Here is a 27,752-nt window from a genome sequence, read left to right as displayed (position 1 = left end):
TTATGTTGCAGCATTATTCCAAAATGGAATAAATTAATTTTTGTCCTCAAAATTCTACACACAATACCCCATAATGACCATGTGTAAAAAGTTTTTTTTGAGATTATTGCAAATTTAATTAGAAAAAAAAAAAAGAAAAACTAAGAAATCACATATACATAAGTATTCACAGCCTTTGCCATGAAGCACAAAATTGAGCTCAGGTGCATCCTGTTTCCACTGATCATCCTTGAAATGTTCCTACAGCTTAATTGGAGTCCACCTGTGGTAAATTCAGTTGATTGGATATGATTTTGAAAGGCATACACCTGTCTATATTAGGGGTGAGCAGGTTCGGATTTCTGAAATCCGAGCCCCCCCGATCCGAGGCAGATCCGAGTCAGGCTCGACTTTTCCCGCCTGACTCGGATCTGAAATCGAGGCAAAACGTCATCATCCCGCCTTCCGAGTCTCGCGGGTTTTGGAACCTATATAAGGTAACCGCGTCGGCGCCATTTTCTCACTCGGCTGTGGACAGTGAAGAGGGAGGGTGGGAGTTAGGGCTGGCTGGGCTGTGTAGTGTAGTGCAGAGTAGTGTTGTGCTGTGCTGCGCTGTGCTGCTGTTGTTCACTACTTCAAAGTCCATAGGGGCTGGCTGTGTTGTGCTGTGCTGCTGTTGTTAATAGGGGCTGTGTCCACTACTTCAAAGTCCATAGGGGCTGGCTGTGTTGTGCTGTGCTGCTGTTGTTAATAGGGGCTGTGTCCACTACTTCAAAGTCCATAGGGGCTGGCTGGACTGTGTTGTGCAGTCAGTTCTCCATAGGGGCTGTGTCCACTCCAAAGTCCTGTGCAGTGTCTCAGTCCTAAAGGGGGTGCTGTAGTGTTGTCCAGGGGGTGCTAAAAAAATATTTTTTGTGAATTGTGTGCGCAGTAGCCGCACGTGCATCAACAAAGTAGTGCCAAGCGTGCGCCTGTGTCATAATTAAAGGGCCGGCTGGCTTGACCGTTAAAGGGTGCTGTAACCCCCAAAGTACACTCCAGTCCAAACCAAAAAAAAAATATATTTTCTGTGTTTGTGACTTGTGTGCACTGTGGCTGCACGTGCATCAACAAAGGAGCAGCGCCAAGCGTGCGCCTGTGTCCCATAAGTAAAGAGCCGGCTGGCTCATTTCTTAAAGGGTGGTGTAACCCACAAAGTGTACTACTCTCCAGCAAAAATAAAAAAATATTTTCTGTGTTTGTGTGCGCTTTAGCCGCACGTATATATCAATATAACATAAATGGAGGACCAAACTTTCTCCGATAAAAATAAAATAGGGAAAGATCAAGAACCACTTCCTCCTAGTGCTATTGCTGCTGCTGGGAGTTGTTCATCATCCCAGAGAGGAAGTAGGAACATCACTACTTTTACTAAACAATTGACCCTCCAACAGTCCCTAGCGATGAGGATGAAGTACGACAGCAGTCATCCTGAAGCAAAACGTATAACTGAGGCCTTGACTGCTATGTTGGTGTTAGACGTGCGTCCGGTATCCGCCATTAGTGCAGTGGGATTTAGACAATTGATGGAGGTAGTATGTCCCCGGTTCCAAATCCCGTCTAGATTCCACCTGCATCCTCAAAGCAGCAGCGACAAGCGTGCGTCTGTCTGTTAAAGGGTGGTGACACCCTCAAAGTGTGCTACACAAACAATTAAAATATTGTTATTTTTTTTTCTGTCTTTGTGAATTGTGTGGGCTGTAGCCGCACCTGCATCCTTAAAGCAGCAGCTACAAGCGTGCGTCTGTCTGTTAAAGGGTGGTGACACCCTCAAAGTGTGCTACACAAACAATAAAAATATTCTTCTTTTTTCTGTCTTTGTGAATTGTGTGGGCTGTAGCCGCACTTGCATCCTCAAAGCAGCAGCGACAAGCATGCGTCTGTCTGTTAAAGGAGTACATCGGTGACAGCATCCAAGTAGGCATGTCAGACAGTCCGTACCTGTACTGGCAGGAAAAAGAAGCAATTTGGAGGTCCCTGTACAAACTGGCTCTATTTTACCTGAGTTGCCTCCCCTCCAGTGTGTACTCCGAAAGAGTGTTTAGTGCAGCCGGGAACCTTGTCAGCGAAAGGCGTAGGAGGTTGCTTCCACAAAATGTGGAGAAGATGATGTTCATAAAAATGAATTATCAACTCTTCCAGGGAGACCAGCCTCCAGAACGTACAGAGGGACCTGTGGTTCCAGCGGGGACGAATTAATACTCTGTGAGGATGAGGATGTACACACTGAAGAGGGTGAGGAATCGGTGGCTGAGGATGACATCTTGACTCCGTAGAGCCAGTTTGTGCAGGGACAGATTAATTGCCAGCTTGTTTTGTGGGGGCCCAAACGAACCAATCATTTCAGCCACAGTTGTGTGGCAGACCCTGGCGCTGAAATGATTGGTTTGTTAAAGTGTGCATGTCCTGTTTATACAACATAAGGGTGGGTGGGAGGGCCCAAGGACAATTCCATCTTGCACCTCTTTTTTTTCTTTGCATTATGTACAGTTTGGGGCCTAGTTTTTCAATGCCATCCTGTCTGCCACTGCAGTTTCACGCCTAGATGGGTCACGTGTTTGTGCCGCCCACTCGTGTCGCTTAGCATAGTCATCCAGCTACCTCGGTGCAACCTTTTGGACATAAAAACACTATTGTGAGGTGTTCAGAATAGACTGGAAATGAGTGGAAATTAAGGTTATTGAGGTTAATAATAGCATAGGATCAGAAAAACCTACAAATTCTGTGATTTTAGCTGTTTTTATGCTTTTTTTCAAAAAAATACAGATCCAAAACACAAAACCCAGAACCCAAAACACGGAAGGGTGGTTTTGGCAAAACCAATCCAGATCCAAAACACGAAGAAAGATCCAGATCCAAAACCAAAACACGAAAAGTGGCCGGTGCACACCCCTAGTCTATATAAGGTCCCACACTTGACAGTGCATGTCAGAGCACAAACCAAGAATGAAGTCCAAGGAATTGTCTGTAGACCTCCGCGACAGGATTGTCTTGAGGCACAAATCTGGGGAAGGGTACAGAATAATATCTGCAGCTTTGAAGGTCCCAATGAACACAGTGGCCTCCATCATCCGTAAATGGAAGAAGTTCGGAACCACCAGGACTCTAGGTTCCTAGTTAGCCGGCCATCTAAACTGAGCGATCAGGGGAAAAGGGCCCTTGTCAGGGAGATGACCAAGAACCCGATGGTCACTCTCAGAGCTACAGCATTCCTCTGTGGAGAGAGGAGAACCTTCCAGAAGGACAACCATCTCTGCAGCAATCCAGCAATCAGGCCTGTATGGTAGATTGGCCAGACGGAAGCCACTCCTTAGTAAAAAGCACATGACAGCCCGCCTGGAGTTTGCCAAAATGCACCTGAAGGACTCTCAGACCATGAGAAACAAAATTCTGGTCTGACGCGACAAAGATCGGACTCTTTGGCGTGAATGCAAGGCGTTATGTTTGGAGGAAATAAGGCACCTCTCGTCACCAGGCCAATACCATCCTTACAGTGAAGCATGGTGGTGACAGCATCATGCTGTGGGGATGTTTTTCAGAGGCAGGAACTGGGAGACTAGTCAGGATAGAGGGAAAGATGAATGCAGCAATGTACAGAGACATCCTTGATGAAAACCTGCTCCAAAGCGCTCTTGACCTCAGACTGGGGCGACTGTTCATCTTTCAGCATGACAATGACCCTAAGCACACAGCCAAGATATCAAAGGAGTGGCTTCAGGACAACTCTGTAAATGTCCTTTAGTGGCCCAGCCAGAGCCCAAACTTGAATCCAATTGAACATCTCTGGAGAGATCTGAAAATGGCTGTGCATCAACGTTTCCCATCCAACCTGATGGAGCTTGAGTGGTGCTGCAAAGAGGAATGGGCAAAACTGCCCAAAGATACAGTAGGTGTGCCAAGCTTGTGGTATCATATTCAAAAATACTTGAGGCTGTAATTGCTGCCAAAGGTACGTCAACAAAGTATTGAGCAAAGGCTGTGAATACTTATGTACATGTGATTTCTTAGTAGTTGTTTAATTAAGTTTGCAAAATCTCAAAAAAAAGTTTACACGTTGTCATTATGGGGTATTGTGTGTAGAATTTTGATGACAAAAATTATATTTATTCCATTTTGGTATAAGGCTGTAACATAACAAAATGTGGAAAAAGTGAAGCGCTGTGAATACTTTCCGGATGCACTGTACTGTGACCAGTAATCACCCATGTGGCCGGGCCACCTGCATACGGAGAGGAAATTTATTAAGATTGGCATTCTCACCCATGGACTGCAGACTGACCATACTGATGTTATTTATTGGTCACTACTCTGTTCCACAAGCAACTTTATATCTATCCTAACGGGAATGTACACAATAGGGCTTGTTCACACAAACCCCTTTATTTATTTATTTTTATAAAGCTTAAAATGCATAGAATGTGTTCTTTAATGATTTGTAACAATTGTGTTTAAAAATGGATGAGAAGCTGCAAAATTACATGAAAGTATGTCATATACTCTTAGCACAGTAATAAATTATATACCTAAAATTATAATAAAAATAAAAGCAGCTTGCCAAACTAGCCCTTAAAGTGATGAAGTGAGCGTTATTGGACATGTCCTTGGCAAAGTTTTTCCTTATGTCTATAATACTGTGATTCACCCACATACTTGACTTTATAGAATGGAGACCTATTTATAGCCTTTTCTTTCTATGCAGTTTAAGTAGTAAAGTGAGGCAGAGAAGTATGCAGTGGCACAAGGAAGGTTCCATTCCTGAATTGGAAAATCCAGATGTAGATGTAAGCACCACACTCCCCAGCACGGAGGATGTCATACGCAAAACGGAACAGATTACCAAAAACATCCAGGAGCTCCTGAGGGCAGCACAAGAAAACAAACAGGACAGGTAAATGGGAAAGGACATCGAAAGAGTAGACTGGAGACACGTATATTTTGTCGACATGATGCCGACAGCATGATAATTGTGATGTTGACGGGACCGTGACAACACTGCTGTAATGCTATTTAAAGCATTGTAACCATATCAACATAAGTCTAAACATGATGCTTTACAATCATGTTTAAAGTTATCATGCCAACACTGTTACGATGCCATAAATAGCATTACAGCAGTGTTGTCATGGTGCTATTAAATCAACAAACTAACTACTTCCCGTAGAATGGAATTGTTGCTTACCATAAGGGGACGCAGTCTTGGACTGCTTTATGTAATATTGATTGCTTCGTGGAACAGGCATCTTTCCAATGATTTTGGTGTACCTTTGAACACAATACTGTATATCACATGTCAGTTACCTGTATACAATATTTCATAATCTTTTCATTCATAAATTATATTGATTCTACTATAGATTTAGTATAACAAAAAAAGTTTCTCTTTGAGGTGGGCACGCATAGTGAAATAAGACAATATCTGACTTTCCATCTTTTAGATCCAGTGTTTAAATCCATTCTGGCTTCCCACATGCCATAATACATTTTCTGACCAAATTTTCCTTCATGCCAATAATCAATATATTTCAACCAAACATTTTTTTTTTTTCATATTATATTTACTATTGCAGCATCTGTGGCCAACTGAACATATACATATGTGTCCTTATAAATCTAGCCTCAATACGACACGCAGCGCTACTTGCCTGGCATCCAGGCACCGTGCAACTCTGCTAGTGTCGGGCATCGTCTTTTTCAGAATGTGTCTTAAGGCCCCCATACATCAGCAATTGATTGCAGCAATTTGCAATCGATTGTGTATAAAAATCTTTCCCTTTTTCAATCGATTGTGGCAATTCTGCAATCAATTGAAAAAGGGAAAGATTTGCAGCAATCGATTGCAAATTTGCACGATTGCTGCAATCAATTGCTGATGTATGGGGGCCTTAAGTCACAATGTGATGCGACTAGGAAGCACCATGAGACTCTGATTATTAATTTGATATGCGACACTTGTATATCTGTGTGCACCTGAGTCTGTATATAAACCACAGCGGAACTTGGAATGAAAAAAGCTGCGGCCGCTACATTGTATCACTTTTTATACAGATTCAGAGACTCGATCGCAAACAGACATACAGTCAGGTGCATAAATATTGGGACATTGACAGAATTTTCATATTTTGGCCTCTATTCACCACCACAATGGCTTTGAAATGAAACAAACAAGATGTGTTTTAACTGCAGACTTTCAGATTTAATTTGAGGGTAATTACATCCAAATCAGGTGAACAGTGTAGGAATTACAACGGTTTCTGTATGTGCCTCCCACTTTTTAAGAGGCCAAAAGTAATGGGACTATCAATTCAAAAGCTATTTCATGGACAGGTAAAAGGTCTGGAGTTGATTCTAGGTGTGACATTTGCATTTGGAATCAGTTGCTGTCGACTCTCAATATGAGATCCAAAGAGCTGTCCCTATCAGTAAAGCAAGCCATCATTGGGCTGAAAAATCAAAACAAAACCATTAGAGAGATAGCAAAAACATTAGGTGTGGCCAAATCAACTGCATGGAACATTCTTAAAAAGAAAGAACGCATTGGAGAGCTCAGCAACACCAAAAGACCAGGAAGACCATGGAAAACAACTGTGGTGGATGACAGAAGAATTATTTCCCTGGTGAAGAAAAACCCCTTCACAACAGTTGGCCAAATCAAGAACACTCTCCAGGAGGTAGGTGTATATGTGTCAAAGTCAACAATCAAGAGAAGACTTCACAAGAGTGAATATAGAGGGTTCACCACAAGATGCAAACCATTGGTGAGCCTCAAAAACAGGAAGACCAGATTAGAGTTTGCCAAACAACATCTAAAAAAGCCATTACAGTTCTGGAACAACATCCTATGGACAGATGAGACAAAGATCAACTTGTACCAGAGTGATGGGAAGAGAAGAGTATGGAAGAAGGAAAGGAACTGCTCATGATCCAAAATGTACCATCTCATCAGTGAAGCATGGTGGTGGTAGTGTCATGGCGTGGGCATGTATGGCTGCCAATGGAACTGGTTCCCTTGTATTTATTGATGATGTGACTGCTGACAAAAGCAGCAGAATGAATTCTGAAGTGTTTCGGGCAATATTATATGCTCATATTCAGTCAAATGCTTCAGAACTCATTGGATGGCGCTTCACAGTGCAGATAGAAAATGACCCAAAGCATACTGCAAAAGCAACCAAAGAGTTTTTTAAGGCTAAAAAGTGGAATGTTATGCAATGGCCAATTCAATCCCCTGACCTGAATCCGATTGAGCATGCATTTCACTTGATGAAGACAAAACTGAAGGGAAAATGCCCCAACAACAAGCAGGAACTGAAGACATTTGCAGTAGAGGCCTGGCAGAGCATCACCAGGGATGTAACCCAGCGTCTGGTGATGTCTATGCGTTCCAGACTTCAGGTTGTAATTGCCTGCAAAGGATTTGCAACAAAGTATTAAAAAGTGAAAGTTAGATTTAGGATTGTTTAGTTTGTCCCATTACTTTTGGCCCCTTAAAAAGTGGGAGGCACATATAGAAACCGTTGTAATTCCTACACCGCTCACCTGATTTGGATGTAATTACCCTCAAATTAAATCTGAAAGTCTGCAGTTAAAGCACATCTTGTTTGTTTCATTTCAAAGCCATTGTGGTGGTGAATAGAGGCCAAAATATGAAAATTCTGTCAATGTCCCATTATTTATGCACCTGACTGTATGTCACATATCAAGTTAATTAGCACAGCCTGCTGGTCCATCCCAGTCTCATTGTATTGCAACGTAGACACGTTTTCGGAAAAAAGATGCCCGACACTAGCAGAGTGGCAGAAGACTAGGCGTGACTGCAGCAAAGATGTGTAAGGACACATCTGTATACTTGTGTGCCAGCCGGTATATTGCTTTCTGCACATGCACATTTATGTGGCGCCACTTATAATACACTGTGCTATGGAGAAACCTAGTTCATTCATAGAAACTCAAATCTTGTAATATCCATCAGTCCTACATTAATGAAAATGTCTGCCTTCTAGAGAAGGGCTCATCACCCCGGAATCTTGTGCTAATGAGGAAATGATTTAGTTAGTACATTAGCACTCTGATGATTATATAATACTGTTGGGGATGTAGAGATCTAATAATTGTTATTACTGTAAGTCTTAAAAATTGAAATATTGCACATAAGCTGGACAGACACTTATTTTAGTTTTGGAGTGTGCAGTTATCAGATGTCCCACTATTAAACTGCAGAGCCAAACATGTATATAGATGATTTATTTTTAGGTTCAAAGATTGTAGCTAACGAATCGTGATATGTTTATTCATAATTGACCATTTAAGGAGAACATCACCTCTAAAGGCCCCCATACATCAGAGATTGATTGCAGCAATCGTGCAATTTGCAATCGATTGTGTATAAAAATCTTTCCCTTTTTCAATCGATTGCAAATTGCACGATTGCTGCAATCAATCAATAAATCAATTTCTTATGTATGGGGGCCTTAACTTAATCAACAGAGGATTGAAATTTGTGTTGTATCAGGAAAGTGAAGTGGTTTGGTTCTTATGAATGTGAAACTGCCAACTCGGTCATTCACACTGATTCTACTTCTGTGGTACAAATTGCAGGTTAGCATTCAGCTATTTGGATTATTTCAATATTCTGCCAGTTAAAGTATATGGGACATTTTTTCCTTTTTTTCTTGTCTCTTGCAAAATAAGCAACCAATGTGCTGGTTATTATTCACATATTTCTTGTAGTAAGCGTACAGTTTAATTGGGACAACTATTCTGTGGGTGAACCAATGTTTGATTGCAGCGATTCAGTTCTTTAGGAAGCAGTAATATCACTGAAATACCTCGGGGCTATTATCTGTGCACTAGTTCCTAGCAGATTTTTTGATTGCTTGATCCACAAAGTGCCTGTCCAACTGCAAATAACGTGCGCTCCTTAAATTGTTGTTTATCAAGTATGTTATCACCTGGATAACATACATTTCTACTTCAGGGTCCATAGGGGTCCACAGGGCGACCTTGGGGTATAGCTGGATCCTGGATCCTCGGGCACCACGGAGTTAAAGCTTTTAGCTGCTCCCAGGATGCACTTGGGTCCAACCTCCCCTATACCCCGCCCCCGAGCCACAGGCACCTCAGTTTAAGATGGTGCCCGGCCGGAGTCGGGTCACCCTGCGGGGGGGGGGCTGCAGGAGCAGCCCCCTAAAGCTTTTTATTTAACTAGGTTAAATTTATTTTTACATTAGTTTTTTTCTCCAGAGCGGCAGCGCTGGGCTGTCTGTAAGACGCCCACGCTGCCGCTCCTTCTCCCTGCTGGCGCTGCGACGCCAGCACTGAACTGGGGATCGCGGCGGGGGAAGCCAGAGTCTGTACTAGCCGGACTCTGGCTTCCCCCGGGACTGCTGCCGGAAGACGCCGGGGAGATCAGGTAAGCCGCGCACCGCTGATTAGCGGCGGTGCGCGGGTAATGCCTTTCATATGCAGTCCCATGCCCCCGGTCTAGGGGACAGACCGGGGGCGCTAGCGGTGGCGGCGGGCCCCCCCTCCATCGGAGGCATACCCCGCCAGACCACTAGACCACCAGGGTAATTAAGCGGCAAGCGGGATGCCGCAACCTTGGGGGTTAAATATGCTAGCCAGGGGAGGAAGCCTTCCCTGTCAGCGGCTCCTCCCCTCAGCTTAGCGCGCCTTTCAGCTCGGAGTCTGGCGTTGCTGAGCTGCAGCTACTCGGGCCACTCCTCCTCTGAGGTCTCCAGCGGCCATTTTCTTACTGGCAGCGTGGATACTCTCAGGGAGCACGCGGACCGGTCCCCCTGTGTACCTCTCCCCCGGCAAGGACAGTGTACACAGCGCTATAGCCCTCCCAGACACTGAATCTGGGAGGTTGATTGTAGTGGAAAGGTGCAGTGAGTATATCTTCCTGCATGGTATGTGACTTTTGCTAGTGCTGCCTGTCTGCGTCTTTTTTCTACTTACTGTCAGCCTGTACCTATCCCTTTCCTTCTCCTACAAGCCCTACAGGTGTGCGGGGGAAGGGTGTTTCTACTGACCTCACCTATATAGATCACGTATTTGTGAGGTCCGTCACATACAGTTGTGTGCTACACGGTGCCATATTGTGGGCTGTTGTTCAGCACACTGGTGAGTGCGCACGTTTTCTTCCTAAGTCATGTCTGAGGAGGAGATTGAGCACTCCGGGGCTCCAGCATTGTTCTCCTGCAGGCGCTGTTCTGCAGGAGTGGATAGGGAGGATTTGTCACAGGACGGCCTGTGCGGACGGTGCCAGGCTGTCTCTGGTACGTCTAAACCTCCCATTTCGCAGGAGCCACCATGGGCGATGTTTTCCCAGGTGCTGTTGTCCATCGCGGACCGTCTGTCGGTCCCGACTGCCGCCCCTACTAGGGCGTTGCCCCAGCCTGCCATCCCCCATTCCCCGGGTGTCCCACAATTATTGCAGACTCCCCCGGGGTCTCAGCCTGTTGGTCCCTATGCGGGGTTGCCAATGTATATTCAGTCCACCCCTGTGGCACAGCCGGCTGTGGTGCCGTTTCAGGCTCCTGTGACAGCTCCTCCACCCTGGGTGGATGCGCTTTCCCACACTGTCCAAGATTTGGCGGCAGCATCTTCGGCTTTTCAGTCGATGTTGCGCAGTGACGTGCCCTCCAGGGCGTCTAAACGCTCAGTCATGGCACAGGCTGCGCGTCTTTCGAATTCTGAGGGGTTCTCGGATGATGGTGAGGTACAGGATGACTCAGCCTCAGATGCCTCAGTCCAGGAGGTAAGACACTAAGTCTTCCATCAATGTGCGGGCTCTGGTTAAGGCGGTGCGGGCTATTCTTCTGATTGAGGATGAGGCACCCGCTCCCAAGTCAAGGTATCCTAGTTTTAAAAAAGCTAAGGTTACTTCTACAGCGTTCCCCTTGTCTGATCAGTTGACTGATCACATGGCGGTGGCCTGGCAGACGCCCAGTAAGCGTTTCCTGCCACAGAAACGCTTGGCGTCCAATTATCCATTCCCGGAAGCGCATTGTAAGAAATGGGAAACTCCGCCTGCAGTCGATTCCCATGTAACACGCCTCATCAGGAGTGCTACTTTGCCATTGCCGTCTATATCCTCGCTGAAGGATCCTACGGACAGGAAGGTGGAGACTTGTCTAAAGTCTATTTATTCTCTCTCAGGGGCTGTAGCCCGGCCGTCCATGGCCATCTCCTGGGTGGCCAAGGCCATTGAGGGGTGGGCCAACGCCTTGGAGGACACGTTTACGGATGAATCTCCGGACGTCCAGAGGGCGTTGTTAGGACAGATGAGAGATGCCGCCTCCTACATTGGAGAAGCATCTTTGGATGCTAGCCTGTTGACCTCTAGGGTTTCGGCGGCAGCAGTGTCTGCTCGTAGATCCTTGTGGTTGCGGTCTTGGAGAGCAGACGCGGATTCAAAGAAAGGCTTGGAGGCCTTACCTTTTAATGGGGAATTACTATTTGGTCCGGACCTGGACAAAATAGTAGATACCCTGGCAAAATCCAAGTCAGCCTTCCTCCCTTCAGCTACTACACCTGCTAAGGTCCGGAGCTCGGCGTTTCGTTCCTTTCGGGTTCAGGGCAAGGCAAAGGGTCAGTCCTTCCCGAGGCAGTCCGCACCCAAGACCGCCTCAAAGCCAAAGAAGCAAGCCTGGAGTGCTAGGCGCCCTTCTTCCAAGCCAGAAGATAAGCCTTCTGCGTGATGGGACGGGCCTCCCTCTGGGGGACCCCAGAGTGGGAGGCCGACTTCTTCAATTCGCCCAGTGCTGGCACAATACCACCACGGATGCCTGGGTGCGAGAAGTGGTCTCCCAGGGGTACGCCCTGTCTTTTCGGCACAGGCCGCCTTGCCAGTTTTTTTGCACAAGTCCTTCTCAGGACAAAACCAAGGCCTTGCAGGTTCAGGAAGCCATAGAGGCCTTGCTGACGGCGGGGGTCATTATACCCGTACCACAGTCTCAACGTGGGATGGGGTATTACTCTACGCTGTTTCTGGTGCAGAAACCCAATGGCTCTCATTGCCCCATCCTCAATTTGAAGTCCCTGAACAGGTTTCTCAGGGTTCCCAAATTCAGGATGGAAACTTTGCGTTCCATCATACTGGCGATGGAACCGGGGGATTATATGGTCTCCCTGGATATCCAGGACGCCTACCTCCATGTGCCTATAGCAACATCGCACCAACGGTTTCTGCGGTTTGCTATTCTCCACAACCACTACCAATTCAGGGCTCTACCCTTTGGTCTCTCCACGGCACCAAGGGTATTTACCAAGGTGATGGCGGTCATGGCGGCTCACCTTCGGAGCCAGGGGATACGGTTGCTACCGTATCTAGACGACCTCCTCTTGCTGGCAAGCTCCCCGGAGGTACTGATCCAGCATCTCCACCTGACGGTCGCTTGTCTACAGGCGCACGGCTGGTTGATCAACTGGAAGAAATCCTCCCTCATCCCATCACAACGGATGGTTCATTTGGGGGCCCTGCTGGACTCTCGTCAGCAACGGATTTTTCTGACTCCAGAGAAGGTCTCCTCCTTACAGCTGCGGATTCACAGTTGTCTGAGCAGTGGCAGAGTGTCGGTGCACTCAGCGATGAGAGTTTTGGGGTCCATGGTGTCGGCATTCGACATGGTGGAGTTTGCCCAGTTCCATTCCAGGCCCCTGCAGGGGCTGATTCTTTCAGAATGGAACGGATTGCCACACAGGATCCACTCTCAGATGCTGGTGTTGTCCTCGGAGGTGCGTCTGTCCCTAGCCTGGTGGCTGCAGACAGCGCATCTCCTGGAGGGGCGCCCCTTTTGGATCCCGGAATGGGTTCTGCTCACGACAGATGCCAGTCTCCGGGGTTGGGGGGCGGTGACAGGCTCCTTGTCACTTCAGGGTCGTTGGTCGGCGGAGGAAGCGATTCTTCCCATCAACATCCTGAAACTGCGGGCAGTATACAGAGCCCTGCAGTCGTCCGGCACCGCTCTTCACGGAAGGGCCGTTCAGGTGCAGTCAGACAACGCCACCACGGTGGCGTACATCAATCACCAGGGAGGGACTCGCAGTCGAGCTGCGATGTCGGAGGTGTCCCGCGTCCTGGCTTGGGCGGAGCGCTATCTTCCAGCTCTCTCGGCAGTTTTCATCCCAGGAGTCCTCAATTGGGAGGCAGACTTCCTCAGCCGTTACGATGTGCATCCCGGGGAATGGTCGCTTCATCCAGAGGTATTCCAACTACTCGTGGACAAGTGGGGGCTGCCAGAGCTGGACCTGATGGCGTCCCGTTACAATCACAAGCTGCCTGTGTACGGGTCAAGGACAAGGGACGCAGGCGCAAGTCTGATAGACGCGCTGTCGGTGAAATGGCTGTTTCAACTGGCTTACTTGTTCCCTCCGATATCTCTGCTGCCTCGGGTCCTGCGCAAGTTCAAACAGGATGGAGGCACACTGATCCTGGTGGCCCCAGCGTGGCCCAGAAGGCCGTGGTACTCCGATCTGCGGAGCCTGTCCATCGACGCTCCGTACCTCCTACCTCAACGGCGGGACCTGTTGTCTCAGGGGCCCTGTCTTCACCCGGATCTGGGTCGACTATCTTTGACGGCGTGGCTCTTGAGACAGCCGTCCTGAGGTCTCGGGGCTTTTCTAGCTCCGTTATTACCACCATGCTGAGGGCGCGCAAGCCTGCTTCCGCGAGGATCTATCACAGAGTGTGGCACACTTACTTTCAGTGGTGCGAGGCCAGAAACTATGATCCCCAGGTGTTCCGAGTTTCGCGTATTCTGGCTTTCCTTCAGTCCGGTTTGGACTTAGGATTACGTCTTTCTTCACTGAAGGTACACGTGTCTGGTCTGTCGGTGTGGTTCCAGCGCAGGATCGCTGCTATGCCGGACGTACACACCTTTTTCCAGGGTGTTTTGAGAATCCAGCCTCCCTTTGTGCCACCTGTGGCCCCGTGGGATTTGGCGGTGGTTCTTAGGGCCTTACAGGGTCCTCCTTTTGAGCCCTTGGAGTCAGTGGAGCTCAAGTGGCTAACTTTTAAAACTGTTTTCCTCTTGGCAATTGCTTCTGCCAGGAGGGTTTCAGATTTGGGGGCGCTTTCTTGTCGTCCCCCTTTTCTGATTTTTCATCAGGACAGAGCGGTGCTTCGCACTCGTCCTGATTTCCTGCCTAAGGTGGTTTCCAGGTTCCACATTAATCAGGAAATTGTTGTACCAGCCTTTCAGTCACCTGATCTTTCGGCTGGGGAGACTTCCTTAGACGTTGTAAGGGCACTCCAGGTTTATGTGGACCGGACTAGTTCTGTGAGGAAGTCGGATTCTTTGTTTATCCTCTTTGGTTTTCACAAGAGGGGTTGGCCTGCCAACAAACAGACTCTAGCCCGTTGGCTTCGTTCTGTTATTATTGAGGCTTATATGCAGGAGGGTTTACCTGTTCCAGCCTCTGTTAAGGCTCATTCCACTCGGTCCGTGGGCCCTTCTTGGGCTGCTAGTCGTGGCGCCTCTGCTGTTCAGCTCTGTAAGGCGGCCACCTGGTCTTCCATTCAGACCTTTTTGAGGTTCTATGCGTTTGACACCTTTGCCTCTCAGGATGCATCCTTTGGGCGCCGGGTTCTCCTATCAGCACAGGAGCGTCCCCGCCCTTAGTTGGACTGCTTTGGGACATCCCCAAGGTCACCCTGTGGACCCCTATGGACCCTGAAGTAGAAAACAAGAGATATGGTAAGAACTTACCTTTGTTATCTCTGTTTCTACGAAGTCCATAGGGTCCACAGGGCACCCGCCCTGACGCACCTGGCTTCATATGGGCTCTGTGACTGGTCACCGGTTTTCCGTCTCCCATTTCTGTGAGTATGGTTCTTGTGTGTTCCAGTCTTCCTTCTCTCTGTTTCGTCTCCTCCTCCGGCCTGGGCTGCTTACCAACTGAGGTGCCTGTGGCTCGGGGGCGGGGTATAGGGGAGGTTGGACCCAAGTGCATCCTGGGAGCAGCTAAAAGCTTTAACTCCGTGGTGCCCGAGGATCCAGGATCCAGCTATACCCCAAGGTCGCCCTGTGGACCCTATGGACTTCATAGAAACAGAGATAACAAAGGTAAGTTATTACCATATCTCTTGTTTTCTGAGGGTTCTGGCCTTAAGTTAAGGAGGTGGTGGATGTTCATGTATATTGGTTATAGAGACTGTAGTAATATAATTACCTCTATATTCAGTATCAGTATCCACATTAAATCCCATGTTGTATAAGGAATGATTTCTCACTGCGGTAGATTATAAAGATATTTGAATACCAGAGTTATGTGGCCTCATTTAGATTACTTGGACAGTGAGCAGAGAGAGACAGAGCAAAATGTACCATGGTGAGGGTCAGTATCGGTGCAGACAATGTATGCTCATCTATATTGTATATAGCTGCAGTATTCAACTTCAGTCCTCAAGTACCACCAGCAGGTCATGTTTTGTGGATATCTTTAATCATGCACAGGTGGGGTTAGTATATTTTGCTGGGTCAGTAATTATCCCACCTGCTTCCACAGACAGAAATCCTCAAAACATGACTTGTTGGTACTTGAGGCCTGAGGTTTGGAACCACTGGTATATAACAGTATATTATGTAGGAAGAGGTCATCATCACATCAAGAATATAAGCACTTCACTCTCGCCCCATGTATGAAACGTATGCAGTGTTTGTGGGAGCCTTTACCCAAGAACGATGTTATAGCTCAGTGGTTCCCAAACTCTGTCCTCAAGGCACCCTAACTGTACAGGTGTTAAGGATAACCATGCTTAAGCACAGGTGACTTAAATAGTACCTCATTCAGTGCAATTATGCCATCTCTGCACAAGCATGGATATCCTTTAAAACCATGACTGACTGTTAGGGTGCCTTGAGGTCAGAGTTTGGGAAACCCTGATATAGCCTACTGATAATAAGATAACACAGATGTGCAGCTTGTTGATACACACTTGTTCTTTATTTAGGTTATAACACAGATTTGTGAACATGGTCTCTCAATCATAACGCAACAAAAGTTTGTATGTTGTCAGTCTAAATCAGGAAATCGAATGTCACATCAGTATCGAGTATCATAGCAGAGATCCTACCTGTTACTTCCCAGATGTGTAGGATATTCTGTACTGAGCTGTCGGCTTTCTTCTGCTTCACAGTGTACTGCCTTATTGTCTGCTTGTACAAGAATATTCCCAACATTTCACTAAATATTTTCTATATTTGCTTTTTCCTATTATGTTCTACGCTTATCCTGACACAGGGCCTTTGAACGTGAAAGTGTACGCAGGCTGAGGCATAGCCTTGGCTGTTTTAGTACATTGGTTCCTTGGGCAGAGAAAGCCCCACTGCAGCCATTGACCCTCGAGCAGCCTGACTCTACCTCCTGGTACTCCAGCCTCTGTCCCTGTTTCCCAGGCACAGTGACCTCTCTCTATTTGTTTTTGCCTGTCTCTCTTTGCTGCAAGCTGTAATGCCCATTGGATGATGTAATCTAATTAGACATTTGCCAGAGAGATTATTCTTTTCTCTCTTGATTTATGTAATGCAGCACTGCATGTGTTTGCTAACGTTACAGAAAAGGCTTTTCATTTTTATTTGTATAATTGCCAGGAGCAAAATTGCAACTTTGTTTGCCAGACTAGCAGTAAGAATGTTAGACCTTCTATTATAATATTGTCTCTGTGGTCATGTTCTAATGAACACTTACATGTCAATAACTGTTGTCCAGACTGGGGCATAATACACTCCATAATTGCTGTTTGGAAGGTCTCCCATCATGCATTGTTTGGTGCATAATACACTACATGTATAGTAGTTAGTAATTGGAAACCCTTCCGTTATGAAATGGGAAGTCCTATTGCGAGAAAAGCACTATCTTAGTAAAACTATCCTCATTATTATTACTGAGGCATATTTCAAAGCTGAGAAAATAACATGGCATAATCACATCCCCATTTACAAAGGCCTATAATATGACTATATATACTTAATTTTTGTGCATTTTTAACTGATCTTGGTGCTAGAAAACACATTTGATTCAGATTTTTAAATCCCACAGGCTGATAACTTAGAACGCAGTGCTTTACATTATTTTATATACAGTAGTCTCTTATGTCTTTAATCCTAGTGTCAGTGTACACCCTTTTGGTAGTTCCCGCTATTATTCCCTTGTAAAGCACTGACCACAGCCCAACACATTTCTTCTCCATGATGCAAGCTCCGGTCCAGTAATCCCTGAGTAAATTTACTAAACACATGCAGGGACCATAGTGTTGCATAATGTATCTCACATAGTCCAGTCACAATATGGTTGCAGGTTTGTACAAAGGAGAAATCTCTCCTTCACATACAAATCATGACTGTGCAGCTTCATAACAGTGCACATTTTGTTCTACTAAAAGTAAGTCCCTTTAGGCAGAAGGATATATTAGTGCACAGGTTCTCAAACTCTGTCCTCAGGACCCCAAACAGTGCATGTTTTCCAGGTCTCCTCACAGATTCACAAGTGAGATAATTAGCTCCACCTGTGGATCTCTTAAAATGTGTCTGAGAGTAATGAATACATCTGTGCACCTGCTGGGTGACCGGGAAAACGTGACCTGTGTGGGGTCCTGAGGACAGAGTTTGAGAATCACTGTATTAGTGCGTCCAAATTTTGTTTGTTTTTCTACTGATTGGCTTTCTTAGAAGATTGAATCTAAGAAAATGACGTCGTTTACAAATTCCAAACAGTCTGTATAAAATAAACAGCACAAATCACATGATTATGTCTGTTTATAGAAGGTTCATCATTTGCTTAATATGTGTGGTGTTCTGTGATCTCAGTATATTGTATGCCACTTGCTTTTCACCAATTAATGGAATGCATTTTGGATTTGACTACTGCAAGACCTAGAAACATCTAGCACTCTAGCTGTTAAAGGATTACCCCTCAGAGGCAATCAGTACATGGCTGATGATATATAGTTCAACAATAGCTGGAGTGCTTCATGTTATTTGTCTCTGGTGGTATTAGGCTTGACTAACACTGCTTGTTTGTGTGTGCAGTGTTTGCATTTACTCAGACGCTTGTACAGTTTTTAGGTTTGTGTCACCTGTGTTGATTCCTTAAATACTTGAATTTTATCATTTGAAATTGTGTTAATTCGGTTTGCTTTGCTACTATTATTCTGGAGAGTACCTAGAATTCATGCAGCCTGCGTGTTATTGCTGGTATATGATCTCCAGTGTGAGCTTAAATATCTCTATGCAAACTAATGGTAAAGGGCATTGTAACAAAACAATCAACCCAACATAATATCTTTCCTGAATTAACTTGGAAATACAAATATTTTCATTTTGAATAACATAATATTGTAGGTACTTTTATTAATCATGTAGCTATTCCTTATTGGACACACAAATGCCATTAATCCTTGTTCCTGAATTTGGTCTGGTTAGCACACATCTGGGAGAGCTAAAGGCACCTGTATACATCTCTTATATGCATAGTAGAGGCAACATTACCAGCACAATGCAGATTGTTAGGCAGATCCTAGTTTCTGCTTTGCAGGAACAGCCGGTTAGATACCTAGTCATAGCCGCCATTACATTTCAGAATGTCTAGCATCATAGCATATATCAAGCTTTTGCCAGTGTTCAGGTCAGCAAGTGGAAAGTTGTCACTTTATGAATGGTGTCCATCTTGGTAAAAGATTTATTATTATTTTTAATGTAAAATTAGGGGCAAAATCAGTAGCCGCGAGCCCCACAACGTGCCATTGCAACGGTACATCAACTCACCCTGATATCTGAGATTGTTGTCTGTAGCCGTATGGTGCCATTGCAACGGCAACCACATCAACTCACCCTATCTCAGATAGTTATGTAGCCCTATGGTGCTGTAAGTAATATCAGGGCTACTATAAGTGCGGCATATGTACACACTCACGTAGACAGCCCACTCACAGCTAATTGAATCCACCTCTATGTATTAAATAAATGAAGGTCCCATGGCGAGAAGGCATTAACGCCTATATAAAGAAATTGACACTATGGTCTATATAAATATATATTCAAAGAATATTTCTACACCATTCAACACTATTATTAAGGTGAGAATATCCAAAATAAAGTACTTATCAGACAAACTTCCTACTCACTCATGTAGTGCACAGACATGGAAACCAGCCTGAAGGTATGGTGTAAATGTCTGTGCACAGCAGTGATGTGCGGTGAGGTCAATGGCTGGGGAAGGCACACATGGAGATGGGTCTGAGTGCTGGGAGCCTGTCTCACCCCCTACTCACTGTAACTCTTCTACACTAAGCTTCAGTGTCCATTGATGTGCCTTCTATTGTTGCCGAGCTCCGATATCTAAACACTGCAGTGCACTTTCTGGTCACATAACACATCCAAGGTGTCCATCCGTGCTCAAGGCACGCCCCCCATACTAAGAGGCATGCCTCTATTGGCTCTCTCTCTGTGCAGCTTACTGTCCGTAGTGTGGCTCTGCAAGCAGTGTCTGACTATACAGAAGTGAGGCTGAGCTGTTGCTGCCTCATCTCTCTTCACCCTGCAGTCCTTGGGAACTCCACAAAGCTGGTGAGTTTTTACTATAAAATGATTATAATAAACAAAAGATGTTTATAAGTTGTAAATATCTTCTTTGTATTATATCTAATCATTTTTATATCAAATCTCAGGAGTATGACAGGGGAGGCTCTGCTTCCTGACTGAACGTCCCTGCTGCACAGCTCACTCTAAATGAGTGACTAGGAAGACTTGTGTCTGATGAATACTTTGTGTTCGGAATTCTCCCTCTAATAACCTTTGGGAACAGGTGGAAAGCTCCTATTAACTCCTAGGCTGCAGAGTTGATAACTCTAATTGATCCTTAGCCACCAGCCACATACCCCCTTCTTATTTAACGCCTGTACGCAGTCACTTCTCTATTTCCCTTCTGTTATTTGCGGCCTTTGCCCATGAATGTTTGGTGATGCCCCCCACTGGTCAGTACACACAGCCTCGCTACTTTGCAGCGCTAATGAGCCATTCTGATCTCTAGGATTTGGGTAGAAGAATCGGTGCTTGATAGCCACCTAAATAGGCCACTTCTTCCCACTCCATATGATTTCTCCTTCCTAGATGAATATACATATGATGCAGCCTGGCTTATATATCTTCTGTTCTTTGCCCTTTGCAGCTATACACCATGCTCAGAAAGAATACATGTTGCAGTGACAGAAATGGCAGCCCTGTTCCCAAAGGTAAGCTGTGCAATGTCCTTGTTGGTGATCCTGTGTAGGGAAGAGCCACGGCATGTGACATGTAAAATTACTCGTATGAATTAATAAATTGGTAATTATTATGACCCAGTATAGCTCACAGGTGTCTTATGCTGAGGATTGTTCATGGAAGGTCCAATCTTCCCTTTTTAAAAACATTTTTACTGAATTGTTCTATGCAACTTAAATGAAACATGGACAGAACTCGTGCATTGAGAACCATTATTTACCATTTGTTCACAAGTAAATATGTAACAGCATTTGGCATCCGCACTCTGCTCAGAATGTAGCATACCAGCGGTGTCAGGTGCTCTCTGCAGTCATCATTCCCTGCTATTGACGGCACATTTCAGGCACTGTAAACGCCAGGTCCCTGTCACACTACAATGTGCTAAACCTTGAAGTATATTTAGCATTCTAAATGCAGAAACCTGGTTTAAAGTAAACCTCCAGAATAGCTCAACAGAACAGCAAGCTAAATGTCAGCTATAGATCTCGGCTCATTATCCCAATGTCAAAAACTCTTTTCTAAAGCTGGCCATACACCAGACCAACTTTCCTCCAACTAGTTGGCTGGTTGGAATGATAATCGGGTAATGTATGGCAGTAAATGACAATCAGCAAATTGCTCCCAAACGCCAGAAAACGGACGAAAGCTGCTGTTCAGACAAGTTGTTTAAATCAAACAGATGTAGCCAACTTGCCTGAACGTCCTTTTGTTCGTGTTTTCTGGTGTTTGGGAGCAAATCGCTGATTGTCATTTGCTTCCATACATTACCCGATTATCATTCCAACCAGCCAACTAGTTTGACGAAAGTTGGTCTGGTATATGGCCAGCTTTAGTTAATAGAATTTGGATTAGGAATCATTAACACTCAGATTTGTCACATTGTGAATAGAATCATGCAGCAACAGAGCTCAGGTGACACAGAATACTAATTGACTTATTCCTAAATTGAGATTAAAAAAAAAAAAGTATACAAATTACACTCTGGTATTGAGTTCAACCTCCCACAAATTCTGTTACTGTTCTGCGGTGGCCTTAGTATTGATACTGGAGTAATAGAGATCACTGCAAAGAATGTACCTATTCCATGATGACCCTTTCTGAAGCTGTGCTCATTTATGCCTCCTTAGAAACCAAAGTCGGACATGGTGAGGACATCGCTGAGACTTCTTACATCTAGTGCTTATCGACTTCAAACAGAGTGTAAAAAGACACTGTCTGTAGAATCCATTCCAAGCACCGACATTCAGCTGGTGACACAACAAGTCATACAGTGTGCCTATGATATTGCCAAGGCTGCCAAGCAGTTGGTCACCATCACAACCAAAGAAAATACCAATTAAGTGACATTAGCCTTTTATTGTACCTACAGGTGGCTTGATTTGACGTTTTGGATTGACATGGTATTATTTTATAAAGAGGCAGGTTCATCTTAAAACTATCAGTATTACTATTTGCATGTTTTACTTCTAAGTGTTTTTTTTGGACTGTATTTAAAGTTAACCCACTGCCTTATATGTAAGCCTGATCATTGTGCAACATCTGCATCTGTTCTGTTCAACTTTCATTTTATTTAGTTTTTTTCCTTAAAATCCGTGTGCGTTTTTAAACATAACAAATTATTTTATGTCCAATATTGCTGGAGTTTTTGGACTGCATTATGTGAGCCTATTTTTATTACAATTCGTACATTTGATCCTTAACTTGGATATTGTGAAAAATACAGATAATTAGCTTTCAAAAGGGTCCAGCCATCCCGGGCTCTTCAGTGGCTGGTCCAGCTGTCATGAAAGTGTTTATAATACAATAGTGTTCCTCCATAACATGTAATAAGGCGTTTGCACAGTGTAAGCAAAAATACAGTCTCTGTGGTGTTTACACTTGGTAATCTTACATATATCATTTTTAAAGTGAAATTAAGCTATAACAAGCCAATGGTTTTTTTGGGTGATAGGGGGGTGTATGTGATGTAAAGTGTAGAGCGCAGATGGTTTATTGTAGAAGGAACACCCTAAAACACTGACTAATTCAGATTGCTGTCATAAATAAAAATCTAAGTGCCTGTTCATATACAGATTCCAACTACACTTCCACACAAGCTTTGTTTTACATCTGCAGCAGTACTATATTAACCATTTCAATGGACTTGTTTGATATGTTAAGAGAGCCAGCATTATTGTATACTTATTATGTTATATGTACTGAATCATCAGGAATATATAGATTGTTGGTAGCAGAGTCCTGCATATCTTGGAAGAGAATACTACCTTCAGCCATGTGCGTGATGCCATGAAGTACCATTCTCCAGCCATGGTATGCAGGGGTGAATAGTTGCCAGTAACAGGGCTGCTACAATTTGCAAGCTGGGCTAGATGTTGTGGGGAGATGGTGACTTCCATTTATTGTTCTACTGTACTAGAGGATATCAAAGCTTCCAGTTTTGCTGTAATTGAATCAAGGTCTGGAGAATCCATTAGCTTCCACCTTGTACCTGTATGGTGACACCATGGGCTGTTGGCAAGCGAAAGGATATGAGCATAACCTTTTGTGAAGTAGTACACAATAGATTTTGCATGCGCAGAAAGGTTATTAGTATTATGAACAATTAATGGGTGCATGTCATGCCTGGGAGGATTCATCTGCAATATTTGAAGACACAACCATTTTTTTTTTAATATGGTTATTTGTTTACATCTTTTCAAAATCAGTCTTCGACTTAATATGTACTGACCAAATGGGTGGCCATGTGCTTCCCTGCTAACCACGGGACATACAGTCCTCTCATGCACATAGGGCAACACTATACTTTAGAATAGTTTATTACTTTTCGGTAATATACTCTGATAATGTAAGTTTCTTTTTTTTTTTTTTTATAGCAACTTTTTTGTTTTGTTTTTTAAATAAGAAATGTTTGGTTGGAAAAGACTATTAAAGTCTCCCCCAATAGCAACAAAAGAGGGTTAGGTAGAGTGTTAGAATAAGCCTACAATCTTCATCTAAACCCTGGCATGCAGGTAGTCTGTGCCCCTTATATGGCTGAAGGAGAAAGTGTTTACATAAGTGAAATTGAATGTGTAATTGTGTTCTGAGGCATCTCCCAGCTCTGGTAGCATATAATATGTGACATCATTCCTTCAAATTTTCTTTTAATAACTCTTGGTGTGGGAACGTATAAATGTTGGAGCCACAGTCTCTTATACCACTAGTATCTACTTTAAGGAAGAAAACTTGTAAGAAAGAGGCGGTGTCTTAAACAGTGTTAATGACTTAGAACACAGGTTCTCAAACGCTGTCCTAAGGCCCTAAACAGTGCATGTTTTCCAGGTCTTCTCACAGAATTGAAAGTGAAATAATTAGCTCCACCTGTAGATCTTTTACAATGTGTTGGTGAGTAATGAATACACCTGTGCACCTGCTGGGTGACCTGTAAAATGTGAACTGTGTGGGGTCCAGAGGACCAAGTTTGAGAACCACTGACTTACATGGGGTGTTACATAAGGTATTAGATGGAATTGAAGTGCTTTAATAACTGACATACACAGACCACTAGTAAGTTCCCCTTCTTTGTAGAAGCTTCTCATAGGCAGTGTTCTCCTAGCTTACTGTGAGGATAACTCCTGTGCAGCATGTCACCTGCTTATCACGAGCAGTGTCTCCTATGGTAAAGGCCTGGACAACCTGTACCTCTTCCGGTGCTGTGAAAGTATAAGACCCTACACATTCTGCTCTGCCAGACATTCGGCAAAGTATACTGGCTGCCTTAGGAATAAACACTATGCCAAGTGGAAAGTACTTCAAATCCTAAAACCACTAGAGCCCAATATGCATTTTTCAGCATAAGCTGCCGTGTCCAAACTATTTGAGTTTTTTATTGTTGGGACACACATCTAGAGAGCTACAGGTTGCCCAGGCTTGGTATCTACAGCTATCAGGTAGCCCTGGGACAACTGCCTAGTTTTATGAGGTAGAATTCACTGCACACTTCAGGGTAAATTACTAAAGTGAGTTTTTAGAAGTGGAGATGTTGCCCATAGCAACCAATCAGATTCTAGCTATTATCTTCTCGAAGGTGCTAGTTAAATGTTTGGTTGCTATGGGCAACATCTCCACTTCCAAAAACTCACTATAGTAGATGTACCCCCTTAATTAACTGTGTTTATTAGTTCTTCCCAGTTGGTACAAAAAGAGGTTAGTGATCGCACAATCTACTTAGTTTCATTCGGTCGTGCAGGGTGACAGACATGTCATTAGGTAACCCATTTTGCAGTAACTGACATCGTACCAATGACAATAAGAAAGGTACGTGATATCTAACCACTGTGATAAATCTTAAATAACCAATATTTGCTGTCTGACAGGATCCTCTGGACTATTGCCATATCAGCATCCTCTGCTGGTCATTTCCTTCTCGAAACCGCACAATTAAACAGTATTGGCACTTTTCTCTTCCCCTACCCCATGTGTGTTTGAATAGGAAAGTTTTCTACTATGTACTATGACCACTAGCATTGTTAAAATTACCTCCAGTGCCAAAACATATGAAGTGTCATACACATCTAAATATTGAATTTATTTTTTTAGATGTGTAATTGCTTTGGTTACTAACAGGGCAACCAGTAAACTTACCTAGTAAGACTGAATTGGACTTCTCATTTTTAAGGTTCTTCGTAATACACTTAAAGGCATAGGACAATGTAAATGCCTTTTGCAATCAGTATTTATGTGGTATTATTGAAATATACTTTTAATGGATATTGTATACATTATTTACTTGTGAATTTTACCTTAGGGTTTTATTTTCAACTTCTAGCCGTGCAATAAACTGTTTTCAAAGTGACTTCTTTCCCCAGTTTGTGGCCTTTGAATGTACAGTTGGGAAGTGCAATGGATAAACACCATAATAAGACAAGACAGGGTATATTAACAGCAAAGCAGGAATTTAAGACAGGAGTTTGTAACAAATCCATTGCAATTTAATTCCGATAAAACAGAATGTTTTTTACACAAACAAGTGCATCAAACCTTCATCAAAATACCACAGCTGTGAATGAAGCATTAATTTAGGTAAAGTACAGAGATCCACTGTATTTATCACCCTTGTGCGAATGAAAGTTATTCACAGAGACTCCACAGGCTCACCCAAAAAAGCACGCTAACCTGTGAGGTGGGTGTGTGTTCAGGGTGGATAGAGTTGATGTAGGGGAAATTGGCTAAAAAGAGGGACCTGTTGAAGTTCTAGAACTGGCCAAATATTGTAGTAATATGATTAATTACAGTTTTCTAGTAAGACTATTTTAGGAATCCAAAATGTCTACCACCACAATTATGCAATAACATACCTCTAAAATTCAACAAAATCACAAACAATTTGTAGATGACTGATTACATATGATAAACACACGGCTTCCAGTATTTGCCTGCTACTCTTTCACCGAAAACAGTAATGCATTGTCAACTATACATGTTTAAGAGGGTTGGGTATGAAATGCCGATGGCCGGGAAGCCATCTGACTACATCCAGGTAGATATTATATCTGTTTAATCGGGTTTTCTTGTGGATCCGATATCATTATACTGGTCCTGTGCGAGTCTCACTTCCTTGTTTTCATATTCAACTACATCCTGACGCCACAAGCTGAAGATCCCAACTGGGGCTGGTAAGTACCCTAACCGTCCCGGAGTGGTGCCTAACCCTAAGTGCCCCCAGGGGTCCCTAACCCTCCCCCACGGCTAAATGCTAACACTGTCCAGCTTACCTTAGTTTGGGAAGCAGTCTGTACAGATTCCGGTGTGGGGATTTCAATGCCTGTCTTTAGTCCCATGTCAGTATTTAGACGACTTCCTGGCAGTCGGCATTTTGACCCTATCCCGTTTAAGATTACTTCTCCACGATACTGGGGTTATTTATTTAAGTGGAAATACAAATTTGCTTTATCTCCACAAGGTGGCAGCATGTGCCCAGACAGATATTTTCATGTACACCTCCTATATCAATATTTCGTAATCTTTTAGAATGAAAGTTATATACACCATAAAAAAAGCAAATTTACAAATAAGTCTATTTACATTGGAATGCTAAAAGGAAGTGTGACATAGACTTTTCTTCCGGATGGTAACAAGCGCCAAAGACTGGGAACTGACTTTCATTTACCATCACCTTGGTCATAACCAAGCAGGTCTTGGCCGGGTAAACACCTGAAAAACAGTGTGTATATATATTTTGGTTATGCTTCTTTGCATCAATACACAGTATTAAAGTCACACTTCTGTTGCTGGACCAGCTAACGCCTCAGTCATTATGTTGATCAGGAAGAATTTGTGCTGCTTCTGTTTGGGAGTATCAGTTACACAGTGTAAAGTAGTCCATTTCCTAGAACTACTAGAGCACAACATGTATTGTCAGCAAATCCTGCAGTGTCTATGTATAGCGTGGGTCCCAACAAACCACCTCTTAATGGGAAATATATGAAAATAGAAGTCACTTACCTGTGCGCACAACTCAGTCACACACAGCTTTTGATACACGCTCACAAGTCAGGACAGTTCTATGTGCTGGTATTGTTGCTGCCCCGAAACACCCAATTTCACAGAAAGACCAATCCGACAGAGTACCGTACCACTCACATTAGTGTACATTTACATCTGCACGTGTCATATGCCCATCAGAATGAGCCTTTAGATATGCCCAGAAGTAATATCACCAAGCACTATATGGCCTCTCACAGGGATAAAGGCAGAAATGTCCCAGTCACTGCAAAGAGCCATCTCCTGTGGCTGCCAACAACACATGGTATACATGACTGGCTTTTGGGAGTGATAAAGATTTAAAAAAAAAGTGCTCAGAGGAGTGTCGCAGCATTTGTACACTGAGCATTGCTGTAATGAGGTGCTTAGGGGTATATTTACTGAAGTGTGGGGTTTTAGAAATGGAGATGTTGCCCATAGCAACCAATCAGTTGCTATCTAACATATCTCTAGCACCTTTTTGAAGAAAATAGCTAGAATCTGATTGGTTGCAATGGGGAACATCTCTGCTTCTAAAAACTTCTATACCCCCTAGAGGGGACTGAGGTATAATAGTCCTTTTGAACAGAATGTCTCACTGTGTATGCAGAGTAACAGCATGAGTGGATAAAGGAGAGAGGATGATGGCTATTGGGAGAAAGAGGAGGAGTATGGATGCTCAATGGGACAGAAAGCTCATACAAATGTTTTTACCATGACTTAAATAACAAAAGTGTTGTGGGAATTGTCACAAATATAATACCGTAAAAACATGTCCAAAACACACATTCAGCAACTATATGTATACCATGTTTATGCATGTATTTAGGTGTACATGCATAAATGTTTTTATTGATTGAGTGGCAGCTTTGTTGAGCAGTTCCAGAGTTCATTAAGGGGCTTAGTAGGGCTATAGCAGAGGCATATCAGACAAGTGCACACACAATTTCCCTTTACTGTGAACTATGCTAT

General features: G+C 44.0%; 2 protein-coding genes across 8 annotated transcripts in view; one reads left to right on the top strand and one right to left on the bottom strand.

Moving 5' to 3' along the window:
• The window catches only part of GIT2 (GIT ArfGAP 2), an 88,430-nt gene extending 63,317 nt beyond the window's left edge, over positions 1-25,113 (top strand). For 3 of the 7 annotated variants that reach the window (XM_088467881.1, XM_088467877.1, XM_088467878.1), the window contains 4 exons: positions 4,718-4,906; positions 16,264-16,389; positions 20,188-20,251; positions 21,407-25,113. In XM_088467881.1, coding sequence (XP_088324007.1) covers positions 4,718-4,906; positions 16,264-16,389; positions 20,188-20,251; positions 21,407-21,619 — 592 coding nt within the window. In that variant the 3' untranslated portion in view covers positions 21,620-25,113. Of the gene's footprint in view, positions 1-4,717; positions 4,907-16,263; positions 16,419-20,187; positions 20,252-21,406 lie in introns of all 7 variants that reach the window. The other 4 variants (XM_088467882.1, XM_088467883.1, XM_088467880.1 and 1 more) reach the window with 2 other exon arrangements.
• TCHP (trichoplein keratin filament binding) overlaps positions 25,029-27,752 on the bottom strand; it is a 41,056-nt gene continuing 38,332 nt past the window's right edge. Inside the window, exon 13 of the mRNA XM_088467884.1 lies at positions 25,029-26,471. Coding sequence (XP_088324010.1) covers positions 26,439-26,471 — 33 coding nt within the window. The 3' untranslated portion in view covers positions 25,029-26,438. The remainder of the gene's footprint in view (positions 26,472-27,752) is intronic.

This window comes from Taudactylus pleione, unplaced genomic scaffold, assembly GCF_031769625.1.
Source record: "Taudactylus pleione unplaced genomic scaffold, aTauple2 ptg000078l, whole genome shotgun sequence".
NCBI lineage: Eukaryota > Metazoa > Chordata > Amphibia > Anura > Myobatrachidae > Taudactylus > Taudactylus pleione.
The sequence above is the reverse complement of the archived record's forward strand: the minus strand, read 5'-3'. Positions and strand labels throughout refer to the sequence as shown.